Consider the following 13,950-nt stretch of genomic DNA (forward strand, 5'->3'; position numbering starts at 1 on the left):
TCTTCAAAACGACACCAAAGGCCCTTCACTGTTACCCGGCTGTCCTGCAGGTTCTAGCCTGCTGTAGCCGGCGCGGCTGGCCGTTATGCTGCGCATCCCCCAGCCAGACTCCAGTTGTTCCTCAGTTCTTTTATTACGTCAGCTAACCCTTCTGACCAGTCATCTCTCTGGCCGTCCGTCCACTCACTCCCCCACCCACCCATGGACTGACCCATCCGTCCACCTGTCCATCCATCCGTCCACACATCCATCTGCCCGTCTGTCCAGCCATCCACTCATCCGTTCACACCCCCCAACCTGCGCATTCAGCCAAACACCCACCCAGTGCTCTGTCCGTCCGTCATTCTATCTCAGCTGCCACGTGATTCCACTGTCCCCCATTCAGACTTTCTCCTAATCACCTGTCTGCCCACCACCCACCCCAATACACACCAGACGCATATACGTCTGTCTGTTCTCCAATCTAACCCACACAACTATGCCTCAGTCCATCCATCGTGTCCGCCTCTCCATCCCTTGAACCCAGAGTAGCATCACCTAATCCTGCAGTGTTCCAAAACTACAAGGGCAATTTGGATGTTTCCATGACCTCAACTGCCCTAAAGGAATCTGCCTGTGAACTCAACTGGCCTCCCCCAGCTCCTCAACCATTGGTCCAAGCCTGCTCCGGGCATTGTGAAGAGACTGGACCGATGTCCTAGCAACAGGTTTGGCCAGTCTGAGACCGCTTGGCAAGTGTGGTGGCCACGGGCCAGGAGCACTCATTGGGAGATGGCCCACACACCTGCTCAGGGGCCCCGTGACCAGGGCCACCAGTCAGGGTGAGCACATTCCCTGGCAAGACCCCAACATTGTGGGTGTCCTGTCCTTGTCTCCAAGGCTCACTGCCTGGAGGAGGTGTCCTCAGGAAGGGAGGGGGGCGGGGAGAAAGAGACCAGTGCCCCGGAACCCCCTACCTGGGCATGCATGGCTTGCTGCGCCTCTTTCCCGCTCCCGTCTTCCATCCTGGGCCGGCAGACTCTGGAAATGAGCCCCTCAGAGCTCCAGAGAGCTGCAGGGACAGCCCCCGCCCAAGCTGAATGGCGGGGGATGTTCTCTGGGACACTGGAGGCGCAGCACTTCCTAGCCCCAGGCTTCACGCCACATGGGATATTTTCCAAAATGGGGCTGGGAGCAAGGCCCCCAGATGATGGTCCCGCGGGCAGGACTGGAGGAGAAAGAGCATGAGGCACAGGGCCAGGGCTACGTATCTGCTCATCCATCAACCCACTCATGGTTAAGGCCTGGGGAGCCCAGCGTCTGCCACGGCACCTGGGCCCCCACAGTTCTGGAAAACTCCATTTTGCATGCTTTCTATGCCTTTTGTTTCAACTTGACTGGCTCTCGGAGTCCCACCCCAAAGACGCCTTGTGAAACAATGTCTGGACTCAAATTGGAGCCTGTCTTTGTAGGACAGAGGCCATGGACACCCTTGCTGTCCACCAGGATGAGGGGGCCCAGCCAGGCTGGCCTCCAGGGTGTCAGGTCCTGGGAACAGGCTCGTGGGGTTGGATGGATTTTCCCGCTTTTTTTTTTTTTTTTTTTTTTTAAACTCCCCGGAAGGAGTTGGAGCGAGTGTTGGTCCGTTTTCCATTTTCCTGTGACGGGTCTTCCTCAGTGCTATGGGACCCATGGCATGCCGTCCCCGTCGCGTGTCCCCTGATGTGCGTGTTTGGCCTGGGTGCTGTGGGACGTCCGGATTCAGGTCACACCCGTTATCTGTGTCATGTAATAAAGCTAACGTTTGCCATCACGGGGCTGTGCCTCTCCTTGGTTCCTGGTGACCGCAGGGAAGCCGCATCTCGTGGGGCCGCTCACCGTCTCTGTAGGAGGGCTCTCCCGGTCCCAGGCAAGAGACAAGGCCCTGCCCCATGGGGGTGCTGGACAGATGGGTGACGTAAGTTGGGGTGTGCGTGGCGACGGACACCCTGGCTCAGTTCACCCACAGCCTCCTGTGCTCTTGCCGAGCAGAGTGAACTTCCAAGATCTGGGTCCTCAAGGTGATCTGGATGACCTTGGGCCCCGGGGACACCCAGGCTTGTGGCTGTGCCCGGCACCTTCCCCAAGACCCTCCCAAGGGAGGACACTGAGGGAAGGGACACCTTGACCCCAAGGAGCCAGGGTGTCGCGGCCAGAGTGTCCCGGCTCCCAGGGCAGGTCCTAGCCAGATTCGGATGCCCAGGGCTTGGCATTCCTGGTGTGCTGGCAGCCCCTGGGAGGAAAGGCTGTTATTAATACTTGGGCCCAGGCTTGGAACATGATGTATTTTGAAAGGTGTCATTGGAAAGGCCAGCGTGGGGGCGAGTCTGTACCCCCGCCAGGCGGCTGGCGGGAGCCCCAGCTGGGCCTGGTGTGTCAGCCGTCCCAGCAGAGAGCAGGCTGACGGCGTTTTTCCATTGCAGAGATCTGAGCTCAGACGGAGGCTGGCAGGGGGCCCAGCCTGAGTCCAGCCGGCTCTTGGCTCGGACACAGCCACCGTGGTGTTCTGCCTCCCACGTGGAAGTGGAGGGAAGGGCCCGGGCTGCAGGCCCTCCACAGGGCCTCGGACCCCCAGGAGGCAGAAGACCCGGCGGCCTCGTGTTTCAGAATGGCTGTACTTCCATCCTCACCAGCCAGCCTTGGGCCAAGGCCCTGTCCTCAGTGCAGACACAGATGCTGCCCTTGAGGCACCATGACCTGCCCGGGGAGACTGAGGGGGAGTCCTGGCGGAAGGAGGAGCAATCAGGGAGGCTTCCTGGAAACAGCGGCGCAGAGGTTGCGCCCACTGTCAGTGTGCGTGGCTGTGTGGCCTCTGGAATGGAGGCAGTGTGGCAGCAGGGAGCTCCTGGAGACAGTGCAGCAGCGACAAGCGCTCCCACGCCCTCTGCCCCGTTGGGGAGAGAGTCTGTCCTGGGTCCAGGGCCCGCAGGCCAGCATCATGTAAGACGCAGCTCCCCACAGTTCAAGTCCCCAGGGAAGAGACTCCAATGAGCCCAGCGTGGACCTACCAGCTATGGCCTGGGGTGGGGGGCTCTGGGCCAGGGTGAGCAGATATGCCCAGAGGAGTCCCCCATAAACACGAAGCAGGAGCCCCACTGAGGCCAAGGCAGGCTGAGGCCAGCCAGAGCAGTCACTCCAGCGAAGACAGATGGGAGGCCAGGGCACATGGGGACACGGGCCCACAGCCGCCCTCCAGAGGTGACAAGTGAGGACCAGAGGCCAGCCCGGAAGCCAAGCGGCCTCTGGGCCTCCAGTGTCCATCACAGGTCTGCACCTGACTCGACGTTTACGACCTGTAGTCAGGGAAGGGCTCCCCCCTTGCCATCGGGTCCAGAGTGAGGGCACGAGAGGGGCGTCGGTGGGGTATCCGCCGGCGTAGCAGGAGCCGGGACGGGGCCCTGCCCTGTGCACACCATGGGCCTCCGACCTCCTGTGGCACATGCCCTGCCCTCACCCCCTGCCAGGCCTTTGCTCACGCTGGTCCCTCTGCCCACACCGTCCTCTGCCCCAGCTCTGCCTGACCAGTCCCTCTAGGGCAGCCCCGTCTCTTCCAGGAGGCCCGTCCTCACCCCAGTGCCGTCCTCGCTGCTTGTGCGCACTTAGGAATCCGCTTATGCCCGTGTCGTCCCACCCGTGTCGGACCCTGAGCAGGTGTGGCGCGGAGCGTGGCAGAGATCACGCAGTGCAGACCTGCCCAGCCCTGCCTCCCGGCGCCCCGGGGGTTCCTCCTGGGTGAGGAAGACGGGGAAGGGCCCAGAAGCCGGGGCTGGCGGCCAGCCCCGTGGGAAGCCTTTTAAGCGCTCTAGTGGGAGCAGCTGGCCTGGGGAGGCGCTTAAAGCCCTGGGGGAGGGCAGGTGCTGGCGCAGAGCCAGGCGGGCAAGGGAGGCCGCCGGCCGCCACCCACGTGGCGTGTTGCCGCGGCCACACTCTCTTCCCACCCCCTACTGAGGCCTGGCTGCAAAGCCTTTCCAGGGACCCTGAGGCCCAGGACCGGGGAGCCCGGAAGCCCGCTCTGGGGTCAGGGGGTGGGGACAGGAGGGAGGAGGAGCCAGGGGAAGCGGAGGAAGACCAGGAAGATGAAAAGGCGGGCTCCCTCCTGTCTCTCTGGAGCGGGGAGGACCTGGCTGAGCGCCCCAAGCCTGACCAGGTAACGTCCACGCGGGGCCCAGCGACCCTGGCAGGGGCTTCAGGTGCTTCACAGATCAGAGGCACTGACGGCTGCAGCCCTGACCCTTTTCCAGGCCACTGTTCGTGACCCCGAAGAGGGTCATGGGTACGTCCACCCCTGCAAGTCCAGGGAGGAAGGCAGGGCCTCAGCCCACACGGCCTTCCTGGTCCTCCCGGCATGTCCCCTTGGAGCCAGACCCTGAGGACAGACAGGGTCAGGCCTGTTCCCCCTCCCTCCCTCAAGAGGAGCCTAGGGGCCGTCATGCCTCGGGCTCAACCCGGGGTCGTGCGGGCAGGAGCTAGAGGCCATCAAACTCAAGCTGTGGGCCATGGAGCAGACCCAAGGGCCGGAGACGCCCAGGGCACAGGGGCCGCAGTGGCCCCGCAGCTCCTGAGCCTCAAGGCAGGTAAGAGCCGGTGGCCCGGCTGCCACCTTCCCTGGTGGGTCGGCCACGAGTCCTTGGGCACTTGGCTCTGAGCCCCTTGCCCCACAGTGCATCTGGGTGGGCTGCAGCTGCTGGGGGCTCGGTGCCAGTCCACGGGGAGGGGCCGGGGTGCGGTTAGCCCTTCAGAACAGTCCCTGGGGGTAAGCCTCTTCCCCAAGGAGCGAGAAGTAAGCCATGAACGTGAGGTGTCTGCCCTTAGCACCTGCCTGGAGCCCATGCCTGCAGTGAGACCCCTATCCTGAGGTCCCTCTCTGTAGGTTGCCTGTGCCCCTGGACCCCCATGGAGAAGGTGGAGTTGGACCACAGGTCCCTCCATGCGGGCAATGTGAGTCCGGGCAGGGGCAAGATGGGGCCCCTGCCGTGGGTGTCCAGAGTTGGCCACCTCCTCCTGGCCTTGAGGATTAAAGAAAGGAGCCACAGGCCCAGGAGGGGAGAAGCCAGAGGACAGGACCTGACTGGGGGGTGGGCTGCCCAGGATGGAACGTGGGGCCTGTGTCCTCGGGCATTCTGGTGTCCCGACAGAAACCATTCCATGGGAAGTCTCCAGCTGGCCAATCACTGTGGCCACAAACCCCACTTTAAAAAGGCCCACGTTATCTGGGCAGGCCAGATGAACTTAGGGGGTCATCTCCCACATGGAGAGCACACGTCTGTCTCCAGTCCACCCACAGCAGGGGTAGGGAACTGAGACTGTGGCAGCCACTTCCACCTCTTTACTAAGAAAACTTGCGGTGGGAGCCCCTGGGGGGGAGGGGGACAAGGCTTCTGCAGAGGCCCCTCCACACCGGGAGTCCATACCTGTGGCAGGTGGACTACGGGGGCACAGCAGAGGAGCTGGTAGCCTACTTCAGCCCCTGCGAGGAGGTCCGCCGGATCACCATCCTGTGTGCCAAGTTCTCCGGACACCCCAAGGGGTCAGTGCCAGCCAGGTAGTGGGGAGCAGAGGGGGGGGCTCTGGGAGGAGACCTCCGGGGGCCCAAGCGCCCTGGGGTACTACAGAGCCCGGACATCCTGGGGTGACTCCCACTCGCTCTGTCCATCCGCCCCAGCTATGCATAGAGTTGGACACCAAGAGCTCAGCCCAGGCCGCTGTGGGGCTGGATGAGACCGTCGTCCCCGGCCGAGTCATCAAGGTGTGTTCCCTAAACCACATGAACCTCTGACTCCCTGAGGAGGCAGGAAATTCGGGCTCAGGGAGGCCACGATCCTTCTCCAAGTCCCCAGTGTCTGTGCTCAGGGCCCAGCGGGTCTCCACTGGATGGGGCACGGGCGGGGAGGGGGTGCTGGGGGCTCCCTTCCCCAGCTGGACCCCTGGGGGATGCCGGGACCACAGGGGCACATCACCCGCCCCTGTCTGCGGCTGGACAGTTCAGGTGTGAGTGGGAATTCTGGGAAGGTTGGAAACAGGTTAGGGTCTGACGCCCCAGAGCTCCATGCCCAGGAGCTGCGGGTCGTAATTACCGCTGCAGTACCCGCAGCGCACCTGCCTGGGAGCCTCCAGCGAAGAAACCCAATTAGTCTTCCTGGAGGCAGCTTTAGCCCTGGGCTCTGCCGCGCTGCGGAAGAGGCGAGGAGAGCAGGTGTCTCCGAGGGAGTCCGCCTGCGGCGCCAGGTGCTGCCCAAAAGGGCCAGTTTGCCGGGGACCCGCCCCACGGACCGCGGGGGCTTCCGAGGACACCCAGGCGCCGGAGGCGGACTCTCCCGCGCAGCGGCGTCCGGGGCGGGACCGGCTTCAGATCGCGAAGGCGGAACCGGGGGGCGGGGCCCGGGCCTGTGCGGACTCGGTGGGGGGAGGCCCGCGTGGGGCCGGGGACGGGGCCCCGTTTCTCCGCGCTGGGGCGGTGGAAGCTCTCTCCGAGGTGTCCGCAGGGCAGAAGGGCGGGTGCGGTTTTGAGTGCGGCCGCGGTGGGTCCGGGGTCCACAGCTGCGCTGCCCGGGACTCACTCCGCGGCGCCCCAGCCCGAGCCACGGGTCGTGCGTGGAGCCGGGCACCGTGGGGTGGGGGTGGGGCCGGGGCTGGAGGTGGAGATCGGGCTGGGGCCGGCGGGGGGGGGGGGGGGGGGGGCGGTGTCCTGCGCCGCTCGGGGCTGCGGAAGGCACCGGGTAACGCTTCGGGCAGGTTGCGCCGAGTCGGCCTGGAGCTGTCCAAGTCTTTTTAAGAAAAATAGAAACATATCTTGACGGTAAGCGTAAGATTACATCTGAATAGTTTTTTAAAAGCTCATGACAGCAGGCCTCCCCTTTATTCGCCTCTTCATCAGGTGCAGGCCTGACCGTGAAAGGCCGGTGATGGGTCCCAGACTGGGCCCTGCCCAACTTCCCAGCCAGTAGCCAGCCCCCTGCTCCATGGGGAGCCGCGGCTAACTGCGTGTCCAGCCCAGGCCTGGTGGCCTGCCTGGTCGGTGCTGCCCCCCCCCCCCACGGTGAGTGACACAGCGTGAGGCCCTGTGGGAGGGCACGCACCTAGGGCGCCTGGCCCCAGCCTGGCCCTGGTCAGAAGTTCAGAGGGCAGAAGGGAGTTCCCCATGCTGGGCACTCCGACTGCCGGGGCTCTGAGGCAGACACAACCCACATCCCCCCTGAAGGGGCAGTACGTGCTCCTTCCCAGTGCAGGGCTGGGAGAGGAAACTCTGGAACTAGGTAACTAACTGCCAACCAGCCCTCACTGGGCTCTTCTAAAGCCTCTCACCTGGTTGCCCTACCTACCTATTCCTGACCCCAGGGACAGAGCTGCCCCCGGCTGCCAACCACCAGGGATCCACAGGTGGGGTCAGGGGGACTGGCCACCCCTTGGCTCTCCACCCGCATTGGTCTCTGGCATCCTCAGACCAGCTTCATAACCCCCATGATCTGGGGTCAGGTCTGCCCTTGAGTGGGGTGGAGGATTCCCCTGCGAGAAAAGGTCCATACCCTAATTTCCAGAACCTGCGAATGGGACCTTATTTGGGAGGAGGTCAGGATCATGCTGGGTCACCTGGGTGGGCCCAAAATCTAATGAGACACATGCCCCCAGAGAGGCTGCGGCGATGGGCCGAGGGTTGTAGGGCTGCATCTGAGCCAAGGAACCCGGGTGGCTGTCCAAAGCTGCGGAGGCCTGAACCACATACCCCCTCAGACCAGCCTGGAGGAGTCGGCCCTGCTGACCCCTGGATTCCTGACTCTGGCCTCCAGAACCTGGGAGTACTGCTTGCTGGCTCACGCACATGTGCGCACCCATGAGAAGGCAGGAAGGCGGGGCTGTCAGGGTAGAGCCCGGGGTGGCCCTGGGCGGCGTGCTGTCAGGGCGGTGCAGAGGAGGCACATGCACGGGACAGAGTCCCCTAGGCTGGAGCTTGTGTGGCACCAAGCAGGAGACACGGGTTCCTGCCCGCTAAGCACCCAGGGGCTTCTCCCCTCCTTGGTGAGGGGGGATTTGCTTCCATCTTGAGGCACTCACCGTGCATGCTGGCCTTTCTGCAAGGTCCTGTGGGCAGTCTCCCCACCCCGCATCGGGTTCCTTTTCAGAGTGTTTCCTGACCCCTTCTGTGTGGCCGCTCTGCAGAGTGACCTAGGAGCTCCTCCTCTCCCTTGGATTTCGGGCCGAAACAGACCAAGACGGAGAGGGGATGAGGAACACTCCTGACCCGGGAGCCGCACGGGTGGTGAGGCCTCCAAGAGGTGAGAGCTGCTGAGGGGACTCACGTGGCTGTGCCTAGAGAAGGCCGAGACACACAGGCTCCCTGTCTGGTCCGGGGCAGAGGGAAGGACAGGGAACCATCTCCCAAGCAACCCCAGCGCGACGGACTGACCGGGCGCGGCCCAGCTCCTGGCTGCGGGGACGGGCAGGCGGTGGCCCCCAAGGAGGCTGGCCTCAAGGCAGAGTGCTTGAAGGTGACAGGAAGCCCCCATCGGACGGTTCCACGGGCGGTATGTGGGCCAGCTCGTTACCTCTGAGCCCTGCTTCTCTCAGGCTTAAAATGGGGATGCCCCGCAACCACGGGTCAGAAAGCCCGACTGCAGAGTAGGATTAAGGGCTTATCTGGCTGCACCTACGGAAAGACCCGAATAGCGGGGCCTTCCACAACACAGCGGTTCACTTTATCTTCTTCTACAGGATGCTGACTGTAAGAAGTCCAGGCCCCGGTGAGCAAAACCCACGTTCCCTCTGGCTTTCTGCTCCCCATCTGTAGGAGAGAAAGCTCGTCCTCATGCATTCGAGGGGGCTGCCCTAGCGTCAGCCATCACATCCAAGACGCGGAAGGAAACGACAAAGGCCAGGGACTCCACCTGCTGGCCGAGTCCCCGTCCAAGTATCTCCAGTGCCATCCGCTCACGTGCCATGATGACCCCCCGTGGTGGGTACGGAGAAGCGGAACTATCTTCCGTCAGTCACCTGTAGCCAACAGCAACTGTAGCGCTCTCAGCAGGGAAGCAAGCCGGCAACGTGCGGCTGCCCGCGGCCACTACGCAGACGGGAGCAAATACTACGGAGCGTGGCCGAGAGGGCACGGCTGGCACAAGAACCAGTGCCCACCAGTCGTTGCCTCAGCCCTCCGCTAGGCCTCCCGGTCCACCTGCGGTGGGGGGGGGGGGGGGGGGTCCGGGAACTTGGGTTTAATACCCGCTGCTGACTGAGTTCTCCCTCTGCTTCCGACCTGCGAGCACGAGTCCTGTGCTCCGCCGGCGGGAAGGGCAGACGATGCGAAGGTGTCCGGCTTCCACCCACACGCAGACCGCCTTCCCTGCTGCCCAGGGAGCCCCGAGCTGCCTCCCTCCTGTCACCTTCTCTGGCGCACTGAGGAGGGGAGGGAGGGACTCGAAGCTGTCTTGGGGCCCGTGACCCAAAGCCAGGGTGCTCAACAAGCGACTAAGGGCATGAGAGCCGGGCCAACCGGGAAGGCACAGTCACGTGCACTTGGCCGGACAGGCCTCTGGGGAAGCAGAGTGCAGGAATCCAGTCACCTTCGGCTCCGTCCCCAATGGGACCCTCCCCTCCCAGCTCGGGGGCCTGCCAGGGCAGCAAGTGAGCGGGGACTCCTCTAACCCAGCCGGGCCCCAACCGAGAAAGAGGCCTCTGGGGCTTGCTTGCTCCGCCCTCAGAGAGCCGGTGGCACCTGACGACCCACGTCAAAGCTCCCGGGCTCTGTGAGGGGGGCCTCCCGAGGCCCGGCGCAAAACCAGACCCACGCAGGCCCCTCCGTGCAGGGGGAGGTGTGTGGGCTGGGCGGGGGTCTAGACCTGGCTCTGGCCACGGAGGCCTGCCACACCTCCCCGCCAGGTCAGCCTCCGAGCACAGCCCACCCCAAGTCTCCCTGCACCTCCGTAAGCTCCCCCTGCAGCAGCAGCATCTTCAGGGCCGAAGCGCCGTGGGCCTCCCACCGCCCTCCCTGAGCTGTGCGGTGCCTCAAGTGCCCCGTGCCACCCCCTCCAGCTAAATCCTCCACTGACACAAGGAAAACGCCAAATCCGATCCCAGAGGACATTTAGTCTGCACGCAGCACGCCGGAGACCGTGCCCCCAGCAGCAGCACGTCTGTGAGGCCCAGAAACAGGCAAGCGATCACGGATGTCCGCACAATGATACAGTCATGTCCCCAGGGCCTCTCCCCCACGACAGCGGCAGGGCTGTCACTCAGCACACCTGGACCATCATGGATGTCACCATGCTATCGAAGGCCCTGCGGAGAGAAACAGCCATCAGAGCAGCCCCACCGGGGACCCAGGACCAGGACAAGCCCTCCGCAGTCACGTACTTCTGGGCTGCGAGGCCAGTGTCCCGCCACCCTGGCAGGGGGAGGCTAGGTCTGTGCCGTTCCCGCAGTCCCGCTGGGGCTGGCTCTCCAGGGAGGGGAAGGGGGTGGCAGCTGTCCCTTAGCCGGGCAGTCTGGGAGACACAGGAGAGACCAACACCTGCTTCTCTCACCCAGGACCCAGGATGAACTGAGACCAAATCCTGGCTGAGGGCAGGTGCCATGGGCAGGGGTGACCCCGCGCTGGGCCACGCAGGATCCTCTCATCTGCTGGCTCGGAGGAGCCCCTTGGGAACCACGTTTAGGAATGTAGAGGATTCCCGGGAGCAGATTCGGAGCATGCGCACCAATGCTTCCTTGTAAGATCTCTGTGGAGTCCCCCGTCATGCCTGCATCTCTCAGAGGACCACGTGCAAGACCCCTATGATCCGGTTCCCTAACCCCCCAAGTGCAGCACCAAAGACAAGAGGGCATTTTCTCACAAAGGTCCGGTAACACGCCTGGGCCCCTACTGGGTTCCGTGGGGGCCCTGGGACTGACTGGGCACACCTGGGAAACCAAGAGGGCAAGGTGTGTGCCCTGCACCCAGTCCTCGTCTGTTTTATATGTCGGACACCCACGTTAAGAGTTTACTGGAAAAACAGCGTTCTGCTGCGTCAGCGTCACTGCTTAGAGACACGATGCCCAGCGCGGACACAGACCTTCCCTCCCGCATGCTGGTAACTGCGGCTCTCCGCAGGGAGGGGCTGCACCGCAATCGGCTCACCGGGACTGAATGCGGTCCCCGGGGTTGTAGAAGGGGTTGCACATCACGTCCGTGTACGAACTGTGCAGTTTCCGGAACATCTGCGACAAGAGCCAACGGTGTCGGTTCACGGTACACACGGCTGCTGCGACTGTCCCGACTTCTCAGCATTTGAAAACAAAGTGGGAAAGAGAAGGTGCGCCAGCCCAGGCACGGCCGCAGACCCCCCACTTACGCCGTGGATCTCGCTGTCCGGCAGACCCCCACACTCCCACTGCGGGTCTCGTCCCGCAGACCCCCCACTTACGCCATGGATCTGACTGTCCGGCAGACCCCCCACACTCACACTGCGGGTCTCGTCCCGCAGACCCCCCCACACTCACACTGCGGATCTCGTTGTCCCGCAGCGCCGTGTTGGACGAATCAACCACCATGACGAACTTCACCTTGGAGTTGGTCACGTAGCCGTACCTGCAGAGCTGGTTAGGGAACATGCGTTTCTCACAAGGACTCTGCGACAGTACAAGACACGGCATCACCCGGAGACGGTATGAGCCAAGGGCCATCTGTGCACAGCCCCTGCCTGGCTCCAAGGCCGGTTTGGAAAAACAGGACACCATACAAACACCCCAGGCTGGACCTGTCCCACAATACCAGGAGGACCCCACGGGACCCTACCTAAGGCACCCACACCACGAAATCCCACTTTATCCGATAGAACAGCGGCTCTCGGGCAGATGTCCCGGAGGGCAAGCGACAATTCTACTCATGGAGCTGTCTTTGCACTCCATGGGTTTCGTGCCACTTACCCCCAGGGACTGGTCAAGCTGTGATGGTGGCCTGTGGGCTGGGCCTGGTGACAGAACTGTCCCTCCTCAGAAGCGGTGGCCCAGAGGACAGAGCCTAGAAAGCCATCCTCACGGGAATGGAAGCGGAGAGGCCCGGTTCTTCAGTGTGCAGACTGCCACACTTCTCCAAGGAATTCATGCCCAGTTTCTCCCACATTATCCCCCAAATAAAGTAAAAAATGGCGTGAAGTCTTCATTGGTCTCAAGGAACCCTAATTCCCTGTTGGGTAAAGCTCTTTCTTTCTAAGCGATATTGCGTCTTTCAAGGTCACCTGATCCTAAGTGCCCTTCAAAACGAGAGGCGGGATCTCCAAATATGGAACCCTGCTGGGGGAGACCGCCTGCCCGCAGGCGCCCCACCAGGTATGAAGGATACACCTTGTGGTCCTCCGTGGGGTACAGCAGGCCCAGGTAGAGCTCCCTCTGGTCCACCAAGGCCTTCCCCATGGCAGAGATCTTCTCGTCCACCACATCTAGGGACGTGTGTACCATGTAGTGGAATTTCAGCTCATTCTCCGTGGGGCTACTGCGGATGTAAAGAGGGTAGTTCTGCAAGAAAGGATGCCAGGACTGAGGTGCCGAGAAACCACCCTGGGTCACAGGCCTCAAGGATGAAGCCTCAGCACACTCAGGACGGGGGACTGGCCCAGAGCCCGTTAGCCACAGGGGGACACACTCTCATTCTCTAAAACCTATGGCTTACTCCTCCAAGCTGCTACAGGGGTGTCTCTGGGGAACTCAGTCTACGCTGGAGGTTTACCTCTTGCCTGCACGGGGCATCCCTGGTGGGCAGAAACAGTGGGTTTGAGCACAGTGTGACAGCAACCCTGCGGCTGGAAAAGTCACTCAGCTTCTGCGCAGGGCCCAGATCCTCGCATGTGCTCTCCACCCGGCCGGTAAATACTGACCATCCCCCATCTGTGCCTACTGCAATGCCTTCACCTCGGCACAGGCACTGCTCTGCCCTCACTAAAGCTCGTCCAGGCTCAGCTCCAACCTCCCTTCATCTCTGCATGGCCAGCTCTTTCCACCCTAACGCCAGGGGTCAGTAGGGTCTTCCCAGGTCTCCCACATGCCCCATTCACGGATTCTGTCCTGTACCTGGTGCTACACAGACACCATAAACACGATGCTGTCCCTGAGCTAATGGACAGTCCACAAACCCACCAAATAAATAACGTCACGTGCCAATACGGCAGAAGAGGCCCTTGAAGAACTTCTGTAAGGCCCGCCCCATGGGCCTGGTCTTAGAGAAGACACCGGACACCGACGCTGTGTGGTGCAGGGAACCGTGCGCATGGCCACCCAGCTCAGGCTGAGGGTTCCGACACAGCTCTCTGGAGGAAATGACCCCCACGGTGGCCAGCTAAGGCGGCGGCAGTGGGTTCCCAAGCGCACGGGCCCAGAGAAAGCAGAGCCCGTCGCAGGAGCTGCCGGAATCCCACTGGGCCGAGCGGCTGGTTAGGGGAGAAGGGGATGGGGCGACTGAGCTATCCCGACGCTGCCCTAAGGCCAGGGGAGCCACTGGGGAGACCCGGGGCCGGGCCGGGCCACGCTGCGGCTTCAGAACGGCACCGCGGCCGCTGCGCGGAGAGGAGGCCGTTCGCCGCGGGGCGGGCGACGACGCGGCCGGACGCGCACGAGCGGACAGCCAGGCTGGGGAGCGGGACCCAGCGCGGCCCGCGGACGGACGGCGGCGGCGCAAGCGGGGTCCGGGGCGCTGTGCTCGCCCGGGGCTGACCCTCCAGCCGCGGCAGACGCGGCCCGGGCGGATCCCACGCCCCCCGCACCGTCCCCACCTCGGCGCGGCGGAGTCCTCGGGGCAGGCGGGAGGCGGGGGCCAGAGCGGGGGTCCCCGGGCCGCCCCCGGCCCCTCGGCGGCCGCCCGCGCACGCACCTCCTTAGCGATGACCGCCACGCACACCGCCATCTTGGAGGCCCGGCGGCCGCGTCACGTGACCCCGCCGCGAGTCACGCGGCCGCCCCGGCCCCGCCCCC

The 13,950-nt window shown here is 63.5% G+C and overlaps 2 protein-coding genes across 2 annotated transcripts; one reads left to right on the top strand and one right to left on the bottom strand.

The window, feature by feature from the left end:
• The first annotated feature begins 3,631 nt into the window (after positions 1–3,631).
• On the top strand, positions 3,632–12,148 carry PABPN1L (PABPN1 like, cytoplasmic). Its single transcript, XM_059153324.1, has 7 exons — positions 3,632–3,669; positions 3,760–4,164; positions 4,477–4,592; positions 5,439–5,560; positions 5,681–5,764; positions 6,101–6,243; positions 6,899–12,148. Exons 1-7 carry the CDS (start codon positions 3,632–3,634, stop codon positions 6,960–6,962), a joined length of 972 nt encoding a protein of 323 aa, XP_059009307.1. The 3' UTR covers positions 6,963–12,148.
• TRAPPC2L (trafficking protein particle complex subunit 2L) lies at positions 10,076–13,943 on the bottom strand. The gene is made up of 5 exons (XM_059150757.1): positions 13,850–13,943; positions 12,329–12,501; positions 11,488–11,575; positions 11,126–11,205; positions 10,076–10,287 (listed from the first exon to the last, which is right to left on the bottom strand). Exons 1-5 carry the CDS (start codon positions 13,880–13,882, stop codon positions 10,242–10,244), a joined length of 420 nt encoding a protein of 139 aa, XP_059006740.1. The 5' UTR covers positions 13,883–13,943; the 3' UTR covers positions 10,076–10,241.
• Positions 13,944–13,950: the final 7 nt, after the last annotated feature.

The sequence above is a fragment of the Mustela lutreola genome, chromosome 16 (assembly GCF_030435805.1).
Source record: "Mustela lutreola isolate mMusLut2 chromosome 16, mMusLut2.pri, whole genome shotgun sequence".
NCBI lineage: Eukaryota > Metazoa > Chordata > Mammalia > Carnivora > Mustelidae > Mustela > Mustela lutreola.

Coding starts and splice junctions, on each gene's coding strand:
- PABPN1L (XM_059153324.1), top strand. CDS start 3,632: ATGCCCGTGTCGTCCCACCCGTGTCGGACCCTGAGCAG. Junction 3,670..3,759: donor CCGTGTCGGACCCTGAGCAG/GTGTGGCGCGGA, acceptor TGGGTGAGGAAG/ACGGGGAAGGGCCCAGAAGC. Junction 4,593..5,438: donor GCTCCTGAGCCTCAAGGCAG/GTAAGAGCCGGT, acceptor TACCTGTGGCAG/GTGGACTACGGGGGCACAGC.
- TRAPPC2L (XM_059150757.1), bottom strand. CDS start 13,882: ATGGCGGTGTGCGTGGCGGTCATCGCTAAGGAG. Junction 12,502..13,849: donor TGGCGGTCATCGCTAAGGAG/GTGCGTGCGCGG, acceptor CCTTTCTTGCAG/AACTACCCTCTTTACATCCG. Junction 11,576..12,328: donor CCCACGGAGGACCACAAGGT/GTATCCTTCATA, acceptor CCAGCTCTGCAG/GTACGGCTACGTGACCAACT.